The sequence below is a fragment of the Ostrinia nubilalis genome, chromosome 4 (genome assembly GCF_963855985.1).
Source record: "Ostrinia nubilalis chromosome 4, ilOstNubi1.1, whole genome shotgun sequence".
In the NCBI taxonomy this organism is placed as follows: Eukaryota; Metazoa; Arthropoda; class Insecta; order Lepidoptera; family Crambidae; genus Ostrinia; species Ostrinia nubilalis.
The window spans coordinates 745,945-772,178 of NC_087091.1; the positions used below are offsets into that span (position 1 = coordinate 745,945).

Below are 26,234 nucleotides of genomic sequence, written 5' to 3' on the forward strand. Positions count from 1 at the left end.
ACGTACGTAGCTTAGGGCAGGCCTTACGAGCGTCTTTGTAAATCGATTTTAAGAAAATCTATTCCCAAAAAACTTCGTGTTTGAAAACAAAAGTAGGAAACATGATTATGACATTTTGAATCCGTGCCGTGGTGTCCTAAAAATCACGATAATTATTCGATTATAATATTATAATCGAATTTTTTCCCCACGATGTTGCGTCAGCGCAGTCAGCGAGTTACATCCAATCCTTAGCGTAGGGTAGGGTTAACAATCCAATGTACCTACCCTACATTTCTTGTACTTTTTTCTATTTAGCATGAACTTCGTATTTCCTTTTAGGGGTATATTATTTTATGCTTTACCTAAACTTCGAAATGCTATTAGTCTTCTGATCGACCGCATGTTAGGTTTAAAGGTACCTAGTAACTATCCATATCCAATAGTCATCCATCCTCGCTCGAATCGGCTGTACTTTTCTCTCCTTTCCATTTTATAGACCTTGTTTCAAATGCAATATGCAAACCGAATGTAGACACAATTTACTGAAATAAAACAACTAAGACCAGTCTTGTAAATGACATGTAATTTTGAATACTGTATGTAAACAAGAGATCTGATATTGAAATCCTCTATATGTAGTACATAAAGTTACATTTTCCAAGATACAGTATAACACAAAATCTAATTATTTCCATACAAAGTAGATCTGGTATTTATATTTTACAACAGTAATATGCATAATCTCTTGTAAACTTTGATCTAAATATTAACTCATTGTATAAAGCTGCCAACTTTTGAGAAAAAGTGAAGTTATCCTGCTATAAGTTTTTCAATAATAATACTATCATATCAATCTAGAAAATATTCGAGATAAAATTAGTAGAAAAGGAACATTATTGAATACAATTTAATCACTGCCATGCATGGGCAAAATATAAATGCTAAAAATACTAAAATTAAATTGCCTATCTAAAGCTATTATAAAATGAAATCGTGAATACTTTTTCTTTACATTACAAAATTAACTCTAAAGGTAGCACGTTAAAAATATGTATTACACAAAATAAATGCAACTTGTGTCGTTAATACATGAACTGCTTGACAAAACTAGTAATAATGTGCAGTTAAAACTATAATAAAATAGATCACTCTTTAAAATATACTATATAATTAATAATAATCAATATTTATGATGTACTTACTCAATGTGACATTAAAATTCAATTACATTAAAGAAAAATATACATAATTTTTAAGAAATACACATAAATATCTGTTTTTTATGCATTGTGCATGGAATATTTACTTGGAGTAAAAAGAAGTAATACAAATCAGATACATAATGCAAATTAAATTGAGTATATTACTCCAAACGCCACAAGTTACATAAGCAAAAGTTTTAAATAAAGCACATTGAGACTAATTTATTTATAATAAAAATTATATGTACACAATAACAGCAAATACAAATATAAAAATACTTTAACAAAATAAACAGTTATGAGAACCAAAAAATTGCACATTTGAATATAACTTAAAATTACACTGGATTATAAGCTGACTAAACAACCATTATAAAATTTACCCTAACAATATTTGGTTACTAACTCTATTTGAGATTTACTTCAAGTTAGATCTAAATCAATTTATGCAAATACGTATGTGAAAAGGTATTCATTTTGGCAGTGTTTGACATTCATCTAGACACAACAGGATTACGTTATTATAAAAAGTGAGATCAAGTTTCTTTTATTGAATAAAATTGTTAGCGAAATGTTTAGAATTTTAATGAGCAATACATTTTAAAAACTATATCAATCTTGTTCATTAATGTATCAACTTTAAAATATTAAATTTCAAATTGGCAACAATGAAACATATAGCAATATACAAAATTCACTCATTTAGCATCATCAATAAATACATGTCACGCGTCAATTTGATCGTGTTCACGCAAATATCCTATGAAAATACACAACCATGTAAACAAATAAACTCTCACACTGCATGCACAATAGCTTAAATCCACCATCATTCGTCAAATTGTATCAAACATAGCAAAGTTTAATCCTAAGGTATATATCTGAATTTAAAATTCACACAAACATTCTGTGAAAACAACAGTATCATTTTTCTTACCTGTCTTATTTAAAGAATTATTTACTTACGGTCAGTAACAAGCAATTCAAAACTGCTTATTCATTATTCAAAAAGAATCTGACTAGTTGTGTGCTAACATTTCATATTGCTGTCACATTTGATCATAATTACAATATACCATGTCCCACAAACAGCATCTAAGCGATACAAATTTACCTGCCATACAAAATTGTTTGTAAAAGCTTTAAAATTATGAGCTTATTGAGCTGAGAGCACTTGTCTTATTATCACATAGTTTGTTATCAGTCGGCTGCAGAACTAGCTTCTGCACTGCATCTAAAATTATTTTAGAATTGTCCTCGTTACTTAATTCTTGTTCTTTACTATTTTCAGGAGTGTTGCTTTCTTCGTTGGAGTCCGAACCCTCATCAACAGCTTTATTGTCAAAGACAGGAAAGAAATCGTACTGAGACTTACCGTTACTCACTTGCTTATTATCTTTTTCGTTTTTGATGTACCTCTGTTTTTTCACATCGCCTTCTTTGCTTATAGAGGATATGTTACGTTTGGAAAATTCATCCCAGCCTTCAGTGGTTTTACCATGAACTGGATTCCAATCTTTCCTAAAGGAGCTTGAGGGTTTTGTCGTTTCACTTGATGAAAATTTTTGTTGTATATCATTGATTTGATTGTGATTTTCTCTGCTCGACACTATCTGGCCGTAGACCGGGGTGCAGTACGTAGTGTCTGCTTGTGTTGTGCTGCACCTGTTGTCTCTACTGGGATGGTTCTGATTCAGTTGGCAATTGTTCATCCCCGAATCAAATTCAGACTTTTGTCCAGCATTCATTAGAATTTGTTTGGATGATTTAACAACATTCTTCTTGTCACTGTGTGATCTATTGGGGGAGCCACAGTCATTTTGCTTACAATTTTTTGAATTCATTTTATCTTCTTCATTGATGTCCTCATTGCCAATTCCATCAATGTCATACACCTGTAAATTGATATAAAAAATTGTTAAAAATCATTGTAAAATTAAATAAAATATAAAATTAAGATAATTGAAAACTATAAGATAATTAAATAAGCAAACATAAACATAGGTAACACTGCATAGGATATTTTAATGATTTTCTATTATTATTGTAAATAAAAAAATCCCCTTTCTTCCTCTTATCTTATTAGATTTGGAATGGGACTTCCCTTATTAGATATAATGGAGATATGAACCTGATTAGATATGAAGCAATAATGATTATTCCATTAGAAATGCTATCCTGTAGCTACAAATCCTATATTGAACTTACAAACCTTATACATAACATCTTGGCTCATCCCCTTTTCCCGCTCCCGTTTGTTTTGGACAGCGAGCCACACATCTTTTAGCTCCCCAGCGAGGTCCCTGTCTTTAAGGATAACAGGACTCCGAGTCAGAAGCAGACCCGGGTTCATGGCCTCTACAAAGTCACAAAGGAGGCTCACAAGGGCCTCTCTGTCCTGGAATATGTGAAAAAATGAGATATTAAGATGTAGATCATTAAATGACTATCAATGTTTTGTTACAAATGATGGCAAATTGAGGTAAACACTGTAGGGTCTTAAACAGTAGTAATAAGAGCAAATAACATAACAAATGGGAAGTCTGAAGTGCTGTTATCATAAAAATGTTTATGATGAGGGATAAATAAATGAAATAGCAGTGAAAATTAAGTCATATTCTTATTGAAGACATTCTTTTAAAATATATAAAAATGTGGTTAGCTGCATTAGTCAGATTCAGTGAAGCATGACACATGTAGTGCAGTTTAGTTAACCACTTGGCATGGATACTGCAATGTAACACTTACAGTTGGATTAGTTGCATTCTTGCCATTTGCTTTCAAGATATCTGGATTTACCATTACTGCGAATACTAAGAGAGGAGGCCTATTACTGTTTGGTCCACAGCCTTGCGGCACCTGAAAATTGAAAATGAAGTCTTTAAAGTCAGATAAGAGTTACATTAATATGTTTTATAGACTGTTATAAAAGTACGTATGTAATTCCCAGTGTAAATCATGATTTATTTCACGATTTAAGACAAAAGCTGCCTTTCAACCAAATTTTTTCACCCACCTGCATTCCTCCATACAATGGGATAGGATCATTGTACTGCTTTGGATTAGCTATTTTCTGCCACCCCAACACGTTTATGAATAGTTTTTCTGTCGTGTCTTTTATAGTATCCTGGATACACATGTGCGGTTGAGGTGGATTCTTGAACTGACGAAACGCTCTGGATCCGCGAACATATTGAATCGGAACGGATCTCTCTTGAGGGTTTTGGTTTTCCATAGCAAACGGGCTGAGTCTACACGGCAATGCACTGCTTTTTTTACGGGTCAAACATCAAACATTCACAGTAAAAAACACCAATACCATTCTGAAGAAATGTCAAGTATAGTCCTGACGTTTGGAGTTTATTGAACCCTCCCGGGTGCTTTCTTGAACCGACCGTTGTTTATACACGAATGTTATCTCTCAATACAGACTTAATTGTTTATTTACATTTAAATTAAACTTGAACATACGAGAGAAAGTGTACAAAATTAGAAAGAAAATGAAAGATGAAGTGCTGCTTGAGAAAGAGAAAGATTGTTTGTTTTTTTTCCATAGTCAGACTAGAGACGTACCTAAGAAGCAACCTATGATGAAACCGGTTTACCGGTTTTAAAGTTACAAAATTCCAAAATATGGGCAATAGTTGGCGACTATTAATTTATTTGCGTATTAAGTATTCTGTTTAAAACGATACGATAGGAGAACCGAGGTCATGTTGCAAAACACTTTATTTGGCCTGAAAAATAACGTTGAAAAAAAAACATTTTTTTTTTGGACATCTGGACATTACTCCTTATGTAGGTAGTTGCCGTTAGAGATAAAAATTTAAGATAATAATATGTAGTAGGGTAGGTAGGTATGTTTACAAATAAGAAGTATTTAGGTATGTTTCTACATAAATAGTATCCAACGGCTACTATTTCCAACGGCTAACGAACTTACGTTTAACATTGGTACATTGGTACAAGCCTCGCGTAACAGAATCGCTAGATGGCGTTACTAGGCTCGGAAAAAATAAAATTACTTAAGTCCAAATTGACAAAATAACTTACATAATTTAGTGTTCTGACTTATCTTAATTTATTTAATTGACATTATTTCTATTTGTATTATTCATTTATTTACTATTTAGACACTGCAATTGATTATTATTAATAAGAAAATGTATTGAAAATTTGACATGAGTAATGAACATTAAAAATATTTTTTTCTTATTATTATTATTATCTCTTATTCATATGTTTTTACAATGTATTTTTATTTTTGATAATTTTATCAAAAATAAAAATACATTATAAAAAAAGACTTATTATTATTTTAAGTTGTTTTAAATTCTACGCTTTTTACGCTGTTATTAGATAGCATTGATATGATGTTTAATTGAGTACTCGTTGCACGTGGAGCGTGCGTCGGCTAAAAGTTTTTATTTTTATTTTATTTTACATCAGAAAAACACTAAATTATCATAAAACATTGTATATTATTTACTGCGATCTATGAATATCAATAGAACTCATGAAATAAAATCAAGGAATGAGAGGCGTAAATAAAAATATCAGTAGTATCATTATAAGACATTTAATTAACGCTAATGTTATTGAGACAAATAAATACTTTCTATGCTATTCTATTCTAATGTGCAATCTATGAAATTCGTGTTTGATTACGTCACCAATCCTATTCGGTTGGTGTTTTGCTTGCTACATTTCTTTTTCTTTATTCTCTAAGCAAAGTGAAGTAACTGTAGGCTCCTTTTAAAATCTGAAATTAAAATGCAATATAACATTATGAAGAAGGGTACATTATTTCTCAAATTAATATACAGAGTCACAGGGATACAGGACCTATTCCTTGAAAGGGGTAATACTAGAAATCATTAGCAACAAATTAAGACCAGTAAATTACTTAGGAAACTGGATGATTATCGAGCTGGAATCACCCTCTACCCACCCTATTTTTTGATGAACAATAATTATAATTAATTTATGTAGGCAAAGTGGAATATAACATTTAATGATTCTTCTATTGGATGGAACCTATGTAACCTATTACCTACCTACTGATAGTCTTGGTAACCTACATAGCACTGCACACTTCAAGTAAAATGACACATGTCGTTTGATTGATATCGTATAGGCTATAATTATCGTCACTATCGTAGCGTAATGCGGCAATAAATCTGTACCAACCGTAATGAAAGTAGAAAGAGTCAGGTTAGTAAAAGGCCCCGCAGTGAACACTTTGCTGATTCGCAGCTGGCCAGCAAGGAGCAAAATACTTTTCCTTTGGCGAACATTCGCATCCCACCATCGACTTTCGTAGGGACCGAGCATCACATTTTCAGACTGGAATGGTTGAATATTCTATTAAACTTAGTGACTTTAGTGATAAGAGTGCTTTACTAGGCTGCAAATAGTCTCTTACTTTCACAAGAACGTCGTTGCTGTGCCAACAGAAAATAAACAACTGTGCTATTCCAAAAATTAAATACTCCGCCATTAGAAGCTTCTGAGCAGCGTTAGTGGCAGACTGAAACACATCAAAACCGTATTTTCACTGTGTTAAACGTATAATATTAATAGAAGTAATTATCTCATTATACATCATGGTCATGAAATTACAATCAGACTTGTTGTAAGTAACTAAATAATTTTTCGACGGTAATTTGAAGGTACAGATGTAGTACCCATCTAGCTAGTAAGATGTATCAAATTAATTTCTTCTAGGTTACACTTACAGTAAGTTGGTATGCACTTGCACATAACATCAGAGAACACATCACCACATAGACAAACATAACCGGCGACAACACGGAGTCAAATAATCTTAAATGTCTGAAACAATAAAAACACTTAATAAACGTTGATAAGTGGTAGGATTATCAAACCTGTAATTTGGGGACTTTTGGGAGTGTCTAATTATTGTTTTCTATAGTTATTTCCGATAGTGTACGCCTAACTAACTGCTGGGAGTATGAGAGTATGGACGATATCGATAAAATTTTTGTAGCTTCTGCTGGGTAATAAGTATTGTTTTGTTTCATAATAAAATATGGTATAATAAATAGTATTATAGTAGGGTCACTTATGAAACTGATTCAACAAAACTGGATCGTAGTAGTGAATGTGTTTCTCATCATCCAGACAACTAAAATAATCAAATTGTTAATACGATTATTGAGCCTAATTCTTATGTAAAGGTAATCTATATATATAAAAGAAAGTCGTGTTAGTTACTCCACTTATAACTCAAGAACGGCAGAACCGATTTAGCTGAAAATTGTCAGGGAGGTAGTTTAGAGCCAGGAGAAGGACATAGGATACTTTTTATCCCGTTCGAAATAAAAAAAAGTCTGCTTATTTATTTCCATTAAGGCGGAACAAAGTTCGCCGGGTCAGCTAGTTATTATTAAAATAAACATATTTTTACAACAAGTACAAACTTTAAACAAAAAAAATAAAACAGTTTTGATCTAATACGAGTAGGTAATCATATTCTGTGATAAATGGCAATGCCAGATTTTGTATGGAAGCTGGCGTCTTTTTTTTTTCGCGCGGCCATCGACCAAACATTGTTTTTTGATTACAAAATAGTGTAATAAACCAAACTTACTATGGCATGTATAGTGTATACCTCTAAACTCAGTCTGAACTGAGTTACGAACATTAGAAGTTTGATGATTTTCATACTAGATTTGCTTTTTGCGCGCAAGTTTTGTAAAAAATTGCAACAAAATATTGCGCTATTTTTTTATTGCGCTGATTCTGCTACATACTGATGTCTGGAGCCTTTAATGGACGGTATTGTTTGTTTACACATACAATGTCACTATTTTGTTGCAATTTCTTACAAAACTTGCGCGCAAAAAGCAAATCTAGTATGTAAAATCATTTATATGAAAATTAAAATAATTAAAATAAAGATATCAATTTTCTGACTTCACCATACCATTTATATGCCCATATTAACATGGGCTAGTGTCGGCTCATATACCCATTTACCTAACACCCTGTATACAAGCTTTATTAATAAAAAATTTCATCTAAGTCGCTCCCTTGGGGGAAGGTGCCCAAAAGGCTGGCCACATTGCCACGCTGGATGGCAAGGCTGATGCGTTGGCCAAGGTAAAGGCCAGCCTTTGTATAGTAAGATGTCTCAATTAGCAATTGAACTTTGAAACATGATAAGAAAACTCATAAAACCCATTTATTTTTTGCAAATACCTAGGTTTTAAAAAATCACTTTTACAAGTATATAATGCATACTGGGGATGGAGATACATTTCTCACCATTGTAATTGTTTTAGAACCAGGATCTACAGTTTGGACTCCAATGAATTTTAAACCCAACCCAACCAGTGAAGGTTGAGAAGTGCCGGGAGCGGGGAGGTTGCTTACCTCCTATTTTGAAACCCGCAACGAATTTAATCAGTATAATATAGGTGGAGTTCAAAGCATAACATCGACTCCTCACCGTTGCAAAACTCCCGCTAAATGTTGAAGGAAAAGGACCTTAAAAAATTAGGTAAACCTTTATAACACCACACACCATGGACAAAATTAAATGAGATAATGTACTAGGTATATGTATAAATTAAGGAGATCTATCAAGTAAGCCGTTATTAACTATTAGGTAGTTGAATAGTATTAAACTACGAGTTAGTAGTCGAGATACTAGACGCTAGACAGGAACAACAATAAAATTAAAATAATAGACAAGACTATAACTATTAGGTAGTACAGCTACTAGTACAGACTCTCTCTGTACTACAGAGATAGACTAGTTTATTATGATTTATAGAGTGCACTACTGCATAGTTCAGTCGAAGTACTGTTGGTTGGCGAGGAAGGGGCCCCGAACACATTTCCAAGCAGCTTCTAGAATGGAAAATGCAAACGTGGTCGCCCCAAACAATTTTGAAGCGGCGGCGCGCACTGTAAGGCTAATATGTAAGGTATGACAAGATCAAACGCGAAGCTCAAGTCCGAAAGCGATTCCGGACTATTGTGGACGCCCTCTGCCCCGTCTAGGGGATAGCTTCGTAGGCTGAAAATGCTGATTAAGTAATGTACCTACTTCCACTCAACTAATATCAAAGTACTTACTTCATGATGAGAACATGAGTATTGTGGAGTTCTCGGACTCTGGCAGCTACTTCATCATCGCTGAGTTCAACTTCACCAGTGCCCAGCATTTGCTTGCATCTCTCGCGTAGTACATCCAACTTTCCGCCAAAGAAAACCATGATGACCATAATACTGGTGTCGTACGATGACATTATCAAAGCTCCATAAGAAGTTACAGTAGAATGCCACACAATCGTAATAAAAATACCAGGCGAATGGTTCTTATCGATGGGCATCCAGGAACTTAAGATATGAGGAAATAGTTCAGTCCCATTGCGTAGGCTCTCACGATATGATGCAGATACGAAATGAATGAATGGAGATCCAATCGTAGTCGCTAAGGTGATAAAAACCAATACCCAGTAGGTGTATGTCACTCTACGACTGTAGTTTGTATATTTGTCAATGATTTTCTTCCTTTCTGGATCGTTGCTGTACCGTTCAACGCTATCTGCTTCAGTTAAGTAGTCGATGATTTTGTTCCATTTTTCTTGCCAAAATACAAACGTATTAGCTTTAACAACACAGACGACACTCAACATAGAAATCCTGAGATTAGTTAGCACCAAATCTAAGTTTGATCTTATTATGTAGAGCTCCATGTACTGAGTAAACACGAAAAATGCAACAATTTCATGCATCAAGATGTATAATGCTTTTGCTATTTTGTTTTCAGGTAGTATCAAGCCAGTTTTCGTTAAGATCCAAAAATTTGGACCATAAAATGGTTTGTCTGGATCTTCGAAGCTTTGCAAAAATTTGGTTATCATAGTGAGCGTCTTTACGTCGAAAGTGATTTCAAAAACGAATGATAGGAAAAAATGTCTGCACCTCGTTTATATACCCCGACCCTATTCATTATTGAAAACTAGTACGAGTACATTTCTGTCAGATTTTTATGGACAGCTGTGATACGCCCGCATACATTTTTAAAAGGTTTCAAGTGACAATATAAAGTAGGCACATTTCCTTTTGAAGGGAAGACTTGTTTTTGTAGGCATTGTTTCACTGTAGGTAGAATGTTTGTGTAGAAAAAGGAATACTTTTAAGAAGTACAGGAAGAACGTTGGCTGGAGAAAATAACGTTTCAAACCTAATTTCTATTCACATTTCATTATTTACAATAATAATTATGATGCATTCAGTTTGTTTTTCAGATGGAAATCTGATTCTCAGTTCAGAAACATCAGATTATAAAGAAGTAGTTAGGTACGAATTGAATAAATCGTTATTATATGTATTACCTAAGAAAAAGGTAAATATTATTGCTCAGTTGAGGTATTCTTAACAATGCAACCCCTGCTTTATGTTAATAAAGTTCTATGAACGAAGGCTAAGTTTTTCTAAAGAATTATATTTTGGTCTTATTTCATGTTAGGAATAATTTGTTATTTTATATAACAAATCATAGTTATTAACAAAACATCTAAAACTTAAGAATTCTTTTTAGAATTAAGCTACCTAATTTGTTTGAAGTGGAAATATTCACGACGTGAATATAAATTGAATTATAGTATTATTGGTGCTCCCAAGTCAAACTTACTGCATTTTTGTAGTTTTTGTATTGTTTTATGAAATAAATAAATAAAACATATGATTTGATTCTCTTTTAGATTGATCCGTAAATTCTCCTACTTAATTATATAAAATGATATTAATATACCTAGTATGCTACTTATACCTACTAAATACAAATAATAAGAACATTTGTTAAAGCTGTTAACTTTTGCAATAAGTTGGTATGAATAAGTACATTTTGTAGCAAACATCGTGATGTCGACAATGAAGTCATCAAGCGCCTCACTAGCACGTGTCAGTTTTCCAATCGTATCATTACGTTGCAGCTCAAACCCTCAATTTGGATGTCTCTATTATGTCCGTGAAACGTGGGCGTGACGATCGCACCAACCGTTACTCGTAGTGAAAAAATAATGAAGCTATCCAAAAGTAGTAAGGGGTGAAAGACAGTAATTGATGTTAAATAACATGGTAGGAAATATCACACTTGTCCACTTCTAAAAGCGCTATGGATTTGAAAAACAAAACGGAAAATAATATTGTTTTATGATTAATTAGCTTGAACTGTAAGTAATAAGTACTGTGGGTCTAGAAATAGATCAAATCCAAAATCGAATCCATTGAAACTCCATACTAAAAAACTGGCCAAGTGCGTGTCGTAGGTACCACGCGCAGTGTAGGGTTTCGTAGTTGTCCGTCGTTAACACAATATATTTCAGAAGCAAGCAATTACTCTTCATCTAAAGTCACTTTAAATAATTTCTTCTAAGGAATTTTTATTAGGTATGAAATGTTATAATACATGAGTAAAATGACTATTACTCTTGAACTAACTGGTGTATCTTAACCGCTATAGCTTTCCTTGAAAGTTCATAAAAAGCACTATTATCATGAATTTTTCCAGATTTTTTAAGCCATCAGTTTAGTTTTTAGAGGGGGGGGACGCCCTACTCGGACAAAAATTGGCACTTTCCTAAATCGAAAATAGGTCCTATAAACCCCTAAGCCATTTTAAAAGTGCAATCCAACGATACCCCATACGATGGGGTAGAAGATGAAAAAAAAATCATCCCCACTTTACATGTAGGGGAGCTACCCAACATTTTTTTTTCAAAATTTTATTCTACCGTTTTGTCGGTCTGATAAAATTAAATATACATAACTACCTCTACAAATTACAGCTCCCTAGTGCCAATAGTTTCCAAGCAAAACCTCGAACAGACAGACATACAGGACTACGTGTCCTCCAGTTCTTGTCAGGACTACGGAACCCTAAAAAAGGCTTTTCGACCATCTTTCGACATTATTGTCACAATTTGCATTTTGTCTAGGGGGCTGGAATAGTGTTCCCGGGGCCTATAGGCTTTTAGGCCTAAAATTAAGCCTATTTAGTTCTTTTTTTGGCCATGATAGACTACTAGGCTTTTAAAAGGCTACTCATTATAAAAAGCCTATAGGTTTTAAAAAAACCTGTAGGCCTAAAATAGCCTTTTAGGCTTTATTTCCGACTAAAGTCTTTTTCGAGTAGTAGGCTTATTATAAGGCTATAGCCATTATTCAGGCTATGGCTTCGTATGAATTAAACAAGTATTTTTGTATTGCATTTATTTTCTAATTAAATAAAAACGTTATACATTGTTTCCAAAGTATATAATTTCTTTTTTTATATATATTTTTTTTATAAAATTTAACTTATTTCTTGCTTTTTAGTTAACTAATTACTACCTTGATGTTAACACCGAAGCTAGGCAGTACATTGAGACCATATTCTTCATGTCTAGTGTAAAATAATATTCCCTACAAAATACAGGTTAACATATCGGCAACCTAAAAAGACCTTAAACCGTCAGCCCACCTTAAAAACATGAAAGAATACAACTATTGGTATATTTGTACCTATAATATTTAAATAATTATCCTCCAACTCCTAAGCATTAAGTAGTTTTACCTTCTATCATCAGCTCATCAATAATTATGAGATCATGATTAATTCCAGGAGCGAATACTTGAATAACTTAAAAAGTTTATTACGTGCCGATAACATTTGAGGGTTGCCCTCGATTTCCCTAGGATCCCATCATCAGATCCTGACTTGGTGACAATAGGACCACCTCAGAAGTGTACCCTATCGAACAAAAAAATAATTTTGAAAATTGGTCCACAAAATTGACGGAGTAATCGGTGAACATACATAGAAAAAAAAAACATACAGTCGAATATAACCTCTTCCTTTTTTGAAGTCGGTTAAAAATAAATAAAATAGACCTAGCCTAAAGGACTAAAAACCTTTATAGGCTTTTTAGCCTTTCAAGCCTTTTAAATATGCGCCTAGCCTACAAAAAGGCTAAAACCCTATAGTAATCGGGTGGACAAAAAAGGCTATGAAAAAGGCCTAGCCTAAAGGCCTAAAAGACTTTTTAGGCTTTTTTCCCGCTGTAGCCCCTAATTCATAGGCTAGCCTTAAAAAAAAGCCTAAAAGCCTATAGGCCTCGGGAACACTAGGCTGGAATCATTGAAAAATCCTAAAAGTTCCTACTTATTGAAGGGTAGTTGGAACATCATAAACCATTTTTACATATTTTTTTAAGTCTAGGAGAAAAACAAGATAGAGGTAAGTAGATAAATATTTCCTACCTACCTTAAGTTTTACGTAGAAACCGCATTTTGAAAAACGTTGAACCTTGAACCCTTACTTTCGTTAACAGCATCACACCATGTAAAATGCAACATACGAAAAGTCTTCGAAGCCGACGCGAATTAAATTCCTTTTTGTTTGTTTGTGCTTAAATACGGAAAGTATAATTATCGTTTGGAAACATTTTCAACCTCTACACGTCGAGTAAAATTACAAAACCGATTGCAAGCTATTTTATACCGGTTTCAAAGCATTAGTAGGTACCGCTCTAGCGCACATAAAATGTTTTGTTTAAAACTGTGCCTGTATTACCTATTTTGGTACATGTAGATTTTATTCAATATGGTTAGTAGGTATATTATATCACGAATATATTATTCTGATAAATTAATTATAATAAATATAATCTCAATATTATAGAAAGTATTTTTTGTCTGTGATAGGCATGGAAATGATTGCTATTTTTCATTCATTTTCATGCTATGAAATGATGATTCTTTTTCATATGATTTCACATGCGAAATTTCACAGGCAATGATTTTTATTAGCAGTGTTTTAATGTAACTCTTTTATATAATGTGAATTATGATGAAGGATTGCTAATTAGCTAAAATATGAAATGTAACAATATCTGTTTCATTTATGTCGCACAACAAAAAACAAACAGTTTCACAGCACATTAATAACCGCGCGACTAATGAAAATCATTCATTTCATCTGCCTGCTATCTAATGAAATCACACGAATCATGACAAGGAAATCTAAACCTTACACCTTTGAGTTTAAAGTTCATATTTAAAATGACCAGTTTCGTCCGTCATCACATCTCTTGTCCTTTTCTAACACGCACATGATCAAATCATTCCTTCTTACTCGCTCGGTCGCTTCGCAGAGCTGCGCTCACGAACTTCGCTCGAATGAATGAATGAAATTCATGTGATTCGTGATTTCGTTGACTGTGAAATTATAGCAGTCTATGTGAAGTAAAATAGCAGGTGTGATTAATGAAATTCATTTCATATGATTTTTCACCTGCTATTCATGAAATGTTCCATGCCTAGTCTGTGATGAGATAAAAAAAAACAATTTTGACTTTGACACTTTCGTAACAGTGACAGTTGACAGTTGTTTTTACCCAACTGCGCCAGAAGCAGAAGGAGGGTTATGTTTTTTGTTTGTTTATTTTCTGAATTCTGATGAATTTATTTCATGGATAGCTCTTTTCTGTGAAATTTTCAAACAATAATAATAATGGTCACATGTGCTGTAGCTAATTGTAAGAATACTTCGGGAAAATTCTCAAAAAATAAAGACGGCATTACATTTCACAGGTAATAATTATCTGGTAACATGATTAACATTGTATTTTTTAACATATTATGAAATGATAAGTTAACTTGCTAGCTTGTAAATTTCCTCAAACATGCCTTTTCTCTGTGCTTAAAATTTACTATAACATTATTTTTAAACAGCTATGTGAATTGTTCATGATCATTGAATTTAGTAAGTCAGACCCTCTACCCTCTGACCCAAACTTACTTCTTTGAATTAGAACTGACTGAATGAAACTGCTATCATGACCTCATAACAATAAAGATAACCTTATCATTAATCTATGTTTACAGATTTCCTCGAGACAAAGCTAGGCGGAAGAAATGGGAAGTGGCTGTTAACCGTGAGCAAGATTGGAACTCCACAGAGTCTAGTGCGGTCTGCTCCGAGCACTTTGATGCTAGTGACTTTTACCTGACGGAGAGCGGCCTGCGGAGGTTGTCTTGTGAAGCTCTACCCATGTACAATATATCGGTGAGTGTTTCTTCCTTCAACAAGTAAACGTCCTTTTTGTTAACAGATATTGTTTATCCGCAGTATTTGTCAAAAAAAATCTGTATCTGTTAAAAATTACAGTTTTGTTATCGTTTATAGACTATCAATGGTTAGGTACAGAGATGCAAAGCAATAAATGCAATAACATTAATTTTGTCCGGTAAAAAGACAAAAGAGGAGGCTTTTGCCCATACAGGGTACCACAAAAATTAAAAAAAATATATTTCTAATCAATTTAATTTATTGTAACCCAGTAGCGGCGTAAGGGGGGGGCGGTGGGGGCGGTCCGCCCCGGGTGCCAAGCATCAGGGGGTGACACAAGTCGCGCAGATTAGTACTCACTGACGCATCTGCATAGCAAGGACGGTCGTGATGTCATGACAGGGGGGTGCCATTCTGGGGTGCCTTAGGCTATAATTTATATTATGACGGGGGGGGGGGGGGGGTGCCAACCTATGCTACGCCGCCACTGTTGTAACCAAAATGCTTGTGGAAATAAAAGCTTTATTTTTTTTAAATTATTATTATAAAGGTGAAAGTTTGTGAGTGTGTATGTTTGTTACTTCTTCACGTTTAAATGGTATAACTCATAGGTTATATTTTACTGCGGGTACGCTGCAGGGCACAGCTGGTGTTGTTTATAATTTCTAAGTGAAAGAGAAAAATACTGAAGAAGATTTTAAATTCAATAATATAAGTACCTTATCAGTATTAAGCATAATATTATATTATTCTGTTGCACTAGACTAGTATAAAATTTAATATTAATTTGTGAAATTATCAACTCTTTTTTAGCCATGCCAGCCTCTAAAAGCCACAATTTCTGAAGTAGAACCAGTCGACATAAAACCTACAGATTCAGAAGAGGTCATAAAGTTAAAATACAAAGTGCGTAGACTGGAAGCCATTGCAGAGAGCAGAAAACGGAGACTGAACCTCATGTGGCAACGGAAGAAAAGGCTACGGAAGAAGTTGGAACAAATGAGGACCTACGTCAAACATTTGATCAAACACAACCGTAAAGAAAATGGAACTAAAAGTGTTGATGTCGATTTAGGATCATAAGTGATACTGATAATAATAATTTTGGTAAAATAATTGACATTTTGACTGATTTTAATTTTACTCATTGCTTTTATCTACACTTCTACTCTAATATTATAAAGAGGAAAACTTTGTTTGTTTGTTTGGTTATAATGAATAGGCTAAAAACTACTGGACCGTTTTTAAAAATTCTTTCACCATTTGAAAGCTAAAATACATTATCCACGAGTAACATAGGCTAAATTTTATTTTGGATAAAAATAGGGTTCCGTAAAATATGTAGATAATGTAGTCCACGCGCGCGAAGCCGCGGACGGAAAGCTAGTTTGATATAAAATTTCACTCTTAAAAGATAATTTGTGTTTTAGTTAAGTGTTATGGTAGCTGTAAGTTATAAAGCAATTAATATTATCAGTTTAAATGACTCAAAAATAGAAAGAAGCTTTAGTTATCTCATTTCTCACTATCTAGTCATCATTCGCTGTCCCTGGATCAAGAATTATTAATAATTATTATTCTTGATGTTGAGAACTGGATTTTACTTGTGAACTATATAAATTTTATACAATATACTATTGTGTTAATTATGTGGTATCAGCAACTAAATAATATTTATTTTGAAATCTACAAGATTGTTTACATTACATTTTCCCTACTCCTAAAAGTCTTCATTCCTACTTATTCAGAAAAACATGATAAAAATTGATCTATAAATCTAACTGGCAATTACCTACCTAAAATCCACTGAACGGATTATAATAAAACAATAGTTTTAAAATTTTTAGAACACGAACGAAGTCGCGTCTTATAGTCTAAAAATAAAAAAGTATATCAAATGAGTTCAAAGTTTCAAAGGCATAGTTTTTCAACCCAAACTACCGTTTTATACGGTACCTTTTTTTAATAGCAAAGGTGGGTATGTTTGAAAAACAGTGCAGCAAACCGAGACAAAGCTAGGCGGAAGAAATGGGAAGTGGCTGTTAACCGTGAGCAAGATTGGAACTCCACAGAGTCTAGTGCGGTCTGCTCCGAGCACTTTGATGCTAGTGACTTTTACCTGACGGAGAGCGGCCTGCGGAGGTTGTCTTGTGAAGCTGTACCCATGTACAATATATCGGTGAGTGTTTCTTCCTTCAACAAGTAAACGTCCTTTTTGTTAACAGATATTGTTTATCCGCAGTATTTGTCAAAAAAAATCTGTATCTGTTAAAAATTACAGTTTTGTTATCGTTTATAGACTATCAATGGTTAGGTACAGAGATGCAAAGCAATAAATGCAATAACATTAATTTTGTCCGGTAAAAAGACAAAAGAGGAGGCTTATTACATTTTCCCTACTCCTAAAAGTCTTCATTCCTACTTATTCAGAAAAACATGATAAAAATTGATCTATAAATCTAACTGGCAATTACCTACCTAAAATCCACTGAACGGATTATAATAAAACAATAGTTTTAAAATTTTTAGAACACGAACGAAGTCGCGTCTTATAGTCTAAAAATAAAAAAGTATATCAAATGAGTTCAAAGTTTCAAAGGCATAGTTTTTCAACCCAAACTACCGTTTTATACGGTACCTTTTTTTTAATAGCAAAGGTGGGTATGTTTGAAAAACAGTGCAGCAAACCACCGCAGTTTTCTCTGATAGCTTATCTTTGGCATTAGAAACCGCCGGCGCGCGCGGTGGGGAGCGAACGCGCCAGTACCTCCGCCACCATCGAGCGGCGCGCGCGCATACCGTTACTGCAGCATTCCATTTTCAAATTCGAAAAACAATACGATTTCACTCACGATAAATGCTGTTTTGTGTTCAGTGAATGTGTTTACCGAATGTGCGTGTCGATTCTGCCATTGGAGCGTTAAAATGTGACTGTTAGGTTGGTGTGATATCGAAAATGGGAATTTTAGTGTAGATATGCATATTAAAATGCGGGAGTTATTAAGGATTACGCTAGTGTGTTTATGCGCGGTTCTGTTGGTTCGGGATGGGAGCTGTGAGGACACGGACGCCGAGGTGTCGGAGGAGGTGGCGAGGGGTGAGGAGCAAGGAGACAGGAAGGACGGCAAAGGTTTTCTGCCAGGTGGGTTGCGCAAGCGCGGGTGAAAATGTGCCAGGCTGCCAGGGTTGCCACTTCAAACGTTTCCGGGATCCGCGGAAACGCGGGATTGTACTTTTTAATTTGTACAAGGTAGCATTGTTAATGTAAACAAACCTTTGTTTGTACAATACGAGTATTAACACATGTTTAAGTTAGCTATGTGGGTACATTGTACAGTCGTAAGACAATGGTATGCACTGGCATTTTTTTGCTTGCATTGGATCAACTGCTGTGTATATCATATCATATCTACATTATGATTTCAGTTATATTGTTTTTTTTTGTTTGTAAAATGTTTTCAAGCAGCAAGCAGTGGACGTCGGTGGCTGAAATGATGATGATGATGATGAAAATGTTTTCGAGTGATGTGATTCCTATAATTTTGCATCCATCGAAATCTTCAATAGGTACCTAACTAAATATCATAAAAAAATATTCTGAAAATTTTCAATTTTCCCGAAAAAATCGCTGATTTTAAAACAAACCAATTGCAAAAACTTGATATGTATCGTTATGTACCTACTAGCATATCTAATTCAACATTGACAATTGCAGCAACAAAGCAATTGCAATACGTGCTTTTTTGCAACAACATGAGATACCTACCAACCTTAGATTGCAATAAGTGTGCTCAGTTCTAAGAAATTTAATATTGATACAGATGTTATTCAATGACGCCCTTACAACAACAAGAAATGATTTTCCCGGAAAAGTGTGTGGCGACCCTAGGCCTAGGGTAGGAGGTACTTACGCGTTCACTAGTGAGCGCGTCAAAAAATGACATTAAATGTATGACGGATTGTACAGCGCCCCTAGCGGGAAAGTTCAAAAACTAAAATTTTCATTTTTTTTTAAACGCGCTCACTATTATTGAGCCCGTTTGATGTGAACTCACACTCGGCACACAGTACGTTCATGTTGCAAAACAGACTATTACAACGAAATATGATGCCACTGTGCTGTGTTAGCTTGATGTGCTGTCGTCCGTACCTACATTAGGTATAGCATTTTCTTTTAAAACAAGAAATATTATCAAATTCTAAACCTTACCTTTAGGTATGCCGTGTATACTGATTACAGGACCCTCATAAATTATGATCTTTACCTGAGTTATACGAGATACACAACAATTTAAAGTCTAAAATATTTTCAATTTGCATAGCGTTGAGAAAAATACGTGCTTTAAATTCAGATTTTATTTTGTACATTACCGCGTGCAGAAACGCAGGAATGTGGTCTATATCGCATTTTGTCGCGTTTATTAATTTTTATTGAGGGCATGTGAGAAATATTCCTTTATTTTCTGCAAGGCTTGTATGAAGGTACTAAACTATTCAGTCGAGACCATCAGACTGTTTTGGTTGCAATACAGTTTCTAAAACAACTAATATAAAAGGCATAATCCCTTACTAATAAAAAGTTACACACACGTTGAAAAGTAGTTTAAAGTGCCATTTCTAATCCTTACTTTAAATAAGTGTTCAACGCGCGTGTAACTTTAATTAGTAAGGGGGTTACTGTATAACTTGATGTGTCGTCATCCATAAAGCTTCTTAATAATTACCCTCTGATTCCCATATTAGGTATTTACGCCAACGGCCAAATACATTAGACATTCGCAGTACCTACCTATGACATTAATTTCAACAACTTAAAAATAAATTCCTACTTTTATGGAAATATCTACATTGCTGCATTGGTGATAGTTTGCATCCTTTTTCAATTTCATGAAAACATACGTGAACGTAGAATTTCTAGAACCAAATTGCTTTATCTAAATAATATAAAAGGAGAAACTGACTAACTTAGTGACATATCAACGCACAGCCTAAACGGCTAAACGTAGGCACTTGAAATTTGGAAGGAACGTAGCTTAGGTACCGTAGAGGTGCACTAAGAAAGGAATTTCCGAAATTCCCACGGGAACGGGAATTAGGGGAAAAATCCTTTTGTATTTAAAAATCTAAACCGCTTAAGTTAGACGCTTAAAATTTGGCATGCAGGTACCTTAGTAAACTTAAAGCTTAGTTACATCAGGATATTGCAAAATTCCCACGGGAACGGGAGTTAGCGGGAAAAAACATTTGTACCTATGAAAAAATCTAAACCGCGTAAGATAGATGAAGGGTGTAAAAACGGGATCCACGCGTACGAAGTCGCGGGCGGCCGCTAGTTTATAAATATCAATGGAACTGTGAAGGGATGGACTCAGGCAGACCATATCTTCGCCTTGTTTTCTGATGAAAAATTGTCTGAAATAAACGTAGAATTGAATTTCAATTGCCACGACGAGTTAAACAAACAAGAAACTACTCATGATGAAATTCTTCCAAGGCACACAACTAAGACCGATTTCTTAATAACTTTTAGTCACTTGACATTTGACTGCGTATGCTATACTTTTATCTACTACCCTCTTTATAGCAAGTAGGTACATAACTAAGTGATATTCTACGTCAGCAAAATGACGCGCATCGTTATTCATTCAAAATGTTAATGATGAAGAAGTATTTGTATAGGTATTAACAGTGGCTTAAAGCACATTTTAAAGTTTTGTATCAAGTCATTTATCATCTTATAAGGAATTTATTGTCGACGTTTGCTGATACATCTATACTTATAATAAATCTGTAGAGAGGTCAATTCTGTACATGAAATATATTTTCAAAATAACCGTCAGGGGGTGATTAGTGATCGATACTGATGCCAAAAATGCAATCAGTAAAATTTTTGTCTGTCTGTCTGTCTGTCTGTCTGTCTGTCTGTATGTTCCTTATAGAAACAAAAACTACTCGACGGATTTTAACGAAACTTGGTACAATTATTCTTCATACTCCTGGGCAGGTTATAGGATACTTAGGAATTCCCACGGGAACGGGAATTAGCGGGAAAATCCTTTTGTATGAAAAATCTAAACCGCTTAAGTTAGACGCTTGAAATTTGGCATGCAGGTACCTTAGTAAACTTAAAGCTTAGTTACAACAGGATATTGCAAAACGAGATCCACGCGTACGAAGTCGCGGGCGGCCGCTAGTGTCATAATAAATCAATATTAAATAGAATTTGAGCATAATAATATGAAAAAGCGACTACTGATACTACTACTGCTACTACTTATGAAATTATTGTCAGCGCATGAAATTTTGAGGACTAAATTCCTGAATTGGCAATTTTTGTTTATATTATTGACAACGATCTACCAACAACCAACAACACATCTTTAGGTGTTGGTCATGAACATGATGCTCGTGCGGTGATCTGTAGGTAGGTAGATATTCCCAATGCTAATAAGTGATCATCATCATCATCGTCCAGTGGTGAGGTTTCATTGTTCATTTGTCTGTCAGGGTGGGCATCTACTTCTTCTAGTTTTTTTTTCACGTTTACTGCCCTCAAAGTATCCATCTAAAGCCTTAAGATTCGAAGATAGATCCACTTTTGGAACCCCAGACCCCCATGGATAAAACTTATTACGTTTTTCTGGCTCTATCATGAATTTACATATTGCTTCATCGAAATTAGGCCATCAGACAGTATTTCAATGTAATGCATGCATGCATATGTTACTGATATGATCAAAATGTGAAACTAATGCAATTTTACATAACAGCAATTATACAATGATGGCATCAGTGCATAAAGAAGTTTTAGCTCTTTGGTTTTTAGACTTTATGCAACTAAATACATTAATTCAATTCGTTGTTTCGTTTGTTGTTATGTCTCTGTGTTTTGTTACAAACATTTTTCTCTCCTTTTCAAATGACGAATTTGAAACAGGTTTATATTTGTTGATACTTTAGTATTTTTGAGCCAAGATCGTGAAAATGCCAACATTTCGGTAAACATTGTGAATTTTAATTCTGTCTTTGCGTTTGTTTATACCTACTTATTATTTTGTAACAATATTTTTACTTTGAAGCATACGGACCTGTTTAAACACCTATTGGAAACGCACCTATATATCAAATAAACTTAACTGCATACCTTTAAAGGCGTCATGTGTTATAAAGTAACTACTTGAATCTTTATCCCTAAGCTAAATGATCTTGCAAAACAAGCGATACTGTCCCACAAATAAATCCAAAGACAAATAAAATTGGAACAGATTTTACCCTTTTCCTTACGCAACCAAATACTTTTTCCGAGCATTTCGTTTCCACGCCAACAATGGTCGTTCCGCAACGCTCGACAAAAGCGGCGCGCGCGCAGCGGCCGCAACGCATGCGCTGTGCGTTGCCATGTGTAATACATATTCATACTAATTCATGTATGTTCATTGTCTTGGCTTTCTATACATGCTGCATTCCATGGATTGTCCTAGGCATTTGTTATGCCATAGTTTTCTTGGAAACTATAACATGAGGACTGCATACATGTGGATTTCTTTTGCTAATATCCTCAAACCAAGTGATTTCGTTTGAGAACATTAACAAATTGAAAATCCTCCTGTGAGAAAACCACCATATAATAAATATACTTTTTATAAACCGGTACAGATTGTAAATTCAGACACATTGATAGTGTAGATTTTATCAGGATGGCTTTTTGATAAATTGACAAATGTCATACAAAATATTTAATTGATGTTTGTTTGATTTATAGAGAAATATGTTAAAGTTCTTGTCGGTTATTAACTTCAACCTTTGATTAATAAGTTCAGAGTACGTTTATAAGACAACGATAAGCATATTTTTTGCATACGCATTTAGATTTTTACTGTGTTGAATTGCTGACTTAAACTTTGATATGGCGTCCATCCATACTTTCTTGGGACCAACCAAACAAATAGCAATCGACAGTTTGCGAAAAACGCCAGCAATCTCATTGTTGTATTGTGCCCGTAAAATTTCATTTCCATATTTCATAACATCCACATTCGCCGCGGTTCGCGGTCTGCGGTCATCGCATAACTCACAGTCTACATTCATTCAAGATTTAGTAATTACTTCGATTCTATTTGCTATGGTTGAGCTTCATTTACTTATATGTCTACGAATATCAACAAGGTCGAAGCCTTGAGCTGCTAAACAATTTCTTTCGTATAATACATGGAGATACAATACGAATACAATAGGTGTCGAAATCATTTTCGCTTAATCCATCAGGCATTGTTGATAAGTTGGATACGCATCATGTCAATAAGCTGGCCAAGGGCTTGTTGAATACACAAGGCAGTATCGGTTGCATAAAGAGTATTTTGGTTTTTATTGCCTCGATTGTTTTCGGACTGTATGAATAAGTATGAAAATTATATGACGAAATATCGGGTTATTCAGTAAGGTTTATTCTACGTTATAATAATTGGCTGCAAAACTCCAAAAAATAACTGTTATAATGAACATTATTGTACATCCATTTGATACACTCACGCATTTTCTAAAAGTTGCAAAACTTTATGACTTTTTATATGCGTTCGATATCTACCCTTGACCATATCGTGTATTTTTTTTGCTGAGAATGGGATTGACAGCAAAAGTATTGATTTGTATGTTGATATAATAATGTATTCTTTAAAAAACACAAATAATTGTGAAATGTGTTTTGCATTGAAGTATACATGCATCAACTTTGCGAAGGGTACCTCAAGGCTTATCATTATACCCCATTTTATCAAGTCTTGTGAATGCATTTGCTGTTTATAATATTTGAAATTTTCGCTATGCATTTTCACTACATTAACACACATGATTTTGTTGTTGTATGTTATAGCAAACAAAGTTAGTAATATCATGTTTGTAGGCCTTCCTAATTGCAGGATGTTATAAAATTACTGCATAAAACTTAGCGTGGAAAATTGGTACAGGTGGGTGATAAAGAAAAATGTAAACTGAACAAATCCTAAACCTATAGAATCTAAAAACTATTCCTGTTCATTCAGTCGCACAATGGGACGCCATTTCCTCCTCAGAACAATGCGCTGCGCCTGCGCATGGGAGCGTTTTCATTGGCCTTTGTCGGGTTTTCGACGCAAGCGCTTAGGCCGTTGGTAATGGCTGCTATTACATCGGCAATTGAGGTTTTTTAGTTGTATCATGATTTAATTCGATTGCTTTTTTGATTGGTTTCGTTATTTCGATTATTCGGGTGATGTTTTCTTCTATGAGAAGGTATTTTAATTGGGTTAAATCAATGCATTGGACAAAGATGATTTCTTTTGCAATTTTGACCACATTTCCGTCTGTTTAAATATTTAAACACTAGTTAATTTCATATTTCGGTTAAGTTAATTGTTTTTAAAGTGATATTATTGATTAGCGTCAATCAATTAATTTATTTCTAATCAAGGATCTTTGTAGTCGTTTATTCCGGTTTTGCGTTACTTTAGGTCACTCAACGTACACTTTTCGAACAAGTTGTTAATGTGATTTATGTATACGAGCATTTATGTATCATTGATGTTACGTTTCACTAATTGACAACCTGATTTGTGCTATCCCATTTCATTGTTTATACTTTCATCTATTCCATTATCAACTTTATTGCGAATGAAATAAGACTAGTAAAATTTTTTATGATAGTTTAAAAACATAAGTCACTTGAGGCGTTACGGCTCCCGCGCACTGTTTTTAACACGACATTGCGTAAAGTTTACTAAACATACGTTACATATTCATGACTGTGCGTCTTATTATGATGGCGACAAGGCTTGTAATCGCGTGCTTGTTACGGTTAGGTTACATGTGCGCTCGCGCAATTAGCCAGGTTAACTTGAACGGTTTTAGTTACAATCAGAATGGCGATTTGGTAATTTCCTCTGTGAGTTGTGGAAGGGCGTTAGCGCTGGAAAAGATTTGGAAACGTTTGCTCTTGGTCATGGAGAACTAGATCAGTTATGGCAGGTGTCGTTTTTTACTTGTTTCACTCACGTTACGCTGGTGTTGATTTGGGTCGTCAAAGAAGGACCATTCATAAGCTTTCCTCACTAAGTCCTATATTTCTAGAAAAACTTTACATTAATGAAATCTGATCCTTTCTTTGTTACCTTTTGACTAAACCGTAAACGTAGAATTAGAACCAATGTTTATAAATTTATGTAGGTAGGTATAAAGAAGATGAAGTTTTTGTAACAGATCGAAATGTTCACGGTCACGGACGAAGTTGGGGACAGAAATACCTTTTTTTTTAATTAAATTCAGGAATTAGTAGTCTTGTTTTTGAATAGTTCCAGAGATTTCCACCGAATCAGAATTACAAACGTCTCAGTAACTTACCTTATTCACATTGCGCGCAAGTACAAAGCTATCAGACATCTTAGTCATATATTGTTCTAATGCAAACGACGAATAACGAATGCACCGCCAAATCGCCATCAAAGGCATTCCGATCCGCCCATCAGTTCATGCTGCATACGTGTAGCGAGGCGGAGTCATATTCAAACAATAAGGTTGCATTGGAAAACATACTCAGATTATTATAAGAGATTGCCTCAAGGCAAGTAAGAATGATAGACTTAAGTTCGCGCCACACCCAATCGTCTAGTTTGATTCTGATAATAGACCTTCCTGTGGATTTTAAATGATTTGCTAAGTTTCACTGATTTATCAACCTCCTCATGTTTTTCAAGTCGGTTAAAAAGCATTTTACAGGAAGGACTGTTGTGATTGTTATCACGCAAACATTTGTCCGTTGTGGGAATCGAAACCGCAACCGTTGGCAAAAAGTAGGAAGTTGCTAGTCTAATAACGCATTAAATACTGTCATTTTAAGTAGGAATTCATCCATGCACTAGTAGCGACCCAAAATATACCTTTGGCCAGACACTACTTCCGTATAAAACAGTTGGTCGGCGTAATAAGCGGTT

General features: G+C 34.4%; 3 protein-coding genes and 1 long non-coding RNA gene across 4 annotated transcripts in view; 2 read left to right on the plus strand and 2 right to left on the minus strand.

The window, feature by feature from the left end:
• Window positions 1-543: 543 nt before the first annotated feature.
• Window positions 544-10,170, minus strand: LOC135088438 (uncharacterized). Its single transcript, XM_063983252.1, has 8 exons — window positions 9,291-10,170; window positions 6,923-7,019; window positions 6,610-6,714; window positions 6,424-6,530; window positions 4,201-4,435; window positions 3,933-4,043; window positions 3,397-3,582; window positions 544-3,079 (listed from the first exon to the last, which is right to left on the minus strand). Exons 1-8 carry the CDS (start codon window positions 10,079-10,081, stop codon window positions 2,333-2,335), a joined length of 2,379 nt encoding a protein of 792 aa, XP_063839322.1. The 5' UTR covers window positions 10,082-10,170; the 3' UTR covers window positions 544-2,332.
• Window positions 5,748-6,313, minus strand: LOC135088439 (uncharacterized). The gene is made up of 2 exons (XR_010261039.1): window positions 6,242-6,313; window positions 5,748-5,946 (listed from the first exon to the last, which is right to left on the minus strand). It is a non-coding gene; the product is annotated as an uncharacterized LOC135088439 (long non-coding RNA).
• A 4,451-nt stretch (window positions 10,171-14,621) lies between the features above and the next one.
• On the plus strand, window positions 14,622-16,422 carry LOC135071412 (THAP domain-containing protein 2-like). The gene is made up of 3 exons (XM_063965202.1): window positions 14,622-14,795; window positions 15,090-15,270; window positions 16,087-16,422. The coding sequence occupies exons 1-3, from the start codon at window positions 14,716-14,718 to the stop codon at window positions 16,354-16,356; spliced, it is 531 nt and encodes a 176-aa protein (XP_063821272.1). The 5' UTR covers window positions 14,622-14,715; the 3' UTR covers window positions 16,357-16,422.
• A 1,608-nt stretch (window positions 16,423-18,030) lies between these two features.
• The window catches only part of LOC135071317 (uncharacterized), a 167,150-nt gene continuing 158,946 nt past the window's right edge, over window positions 18,031-26,234 (plus strand). The window contains exon 1 of the mRNA XM_063965110.1: window positions 18,031-18,415. Coding sequence (XP_063821180.1) covers window positions 18,250-18,415 — 166 coding nt within the window. The 5' untranslated portion in view covers window positions 18,031-18,249. The remainder of the gene's footprint in view (window positions 18,416-26,234) is intronic.

What these genes read in the sequence shown, in the direction of transcription:
- LOC135088438 (XM_063983252.1), bottom strand. Translation starts at nt 10,081, where the DNA reads ATGATAACCAAATTTTTGCAAAGCTTCGAAGATCCAGACAAACCATTT. An exon ending in CATTGTATGGAGGAATGCAG is followed by an intron (nt 4,044 to 4,200) that starts GTGGGTGAAAAA and finishes TTCAATTTTCAG; the next exon opens with GTGCCGCAAGGCTGTGGACC. An exon ending in AGAATGCAACTAATCCAACT is followed by an intron (nt 3,583 to 3,932) that starts GTAAGTGTTACA and finishes CACATATTCCAG; the next exon opens with GACAGAGAGGCCCTTGTGAG.
- LOC135071412 (XM_063965202.1), top strand. Translation starts at nt 14,716, where the DNA reads ATGGTCACATGTGCTGTAGCTAATTGTAAGAATACTTCGGGAAAATTC. An exon ending in GACGGCATTACATTTCACAG is followed by an intron (nt 14,796 to 15,089) that starts GTAATAATTATC and finishes CTATGTTTACAG; the next exon opens with ATTTCCTCGAGACAAAGCTA. An exon ending in TACCCATGTACAATATATCG is followed by an intron (nt 15,271 to 16,086) that starts GTGAGTGTTTCT and finishes ACTCTTTTTTAG; the next exon opens with CCATGCCAGCCTCTAAAAGC.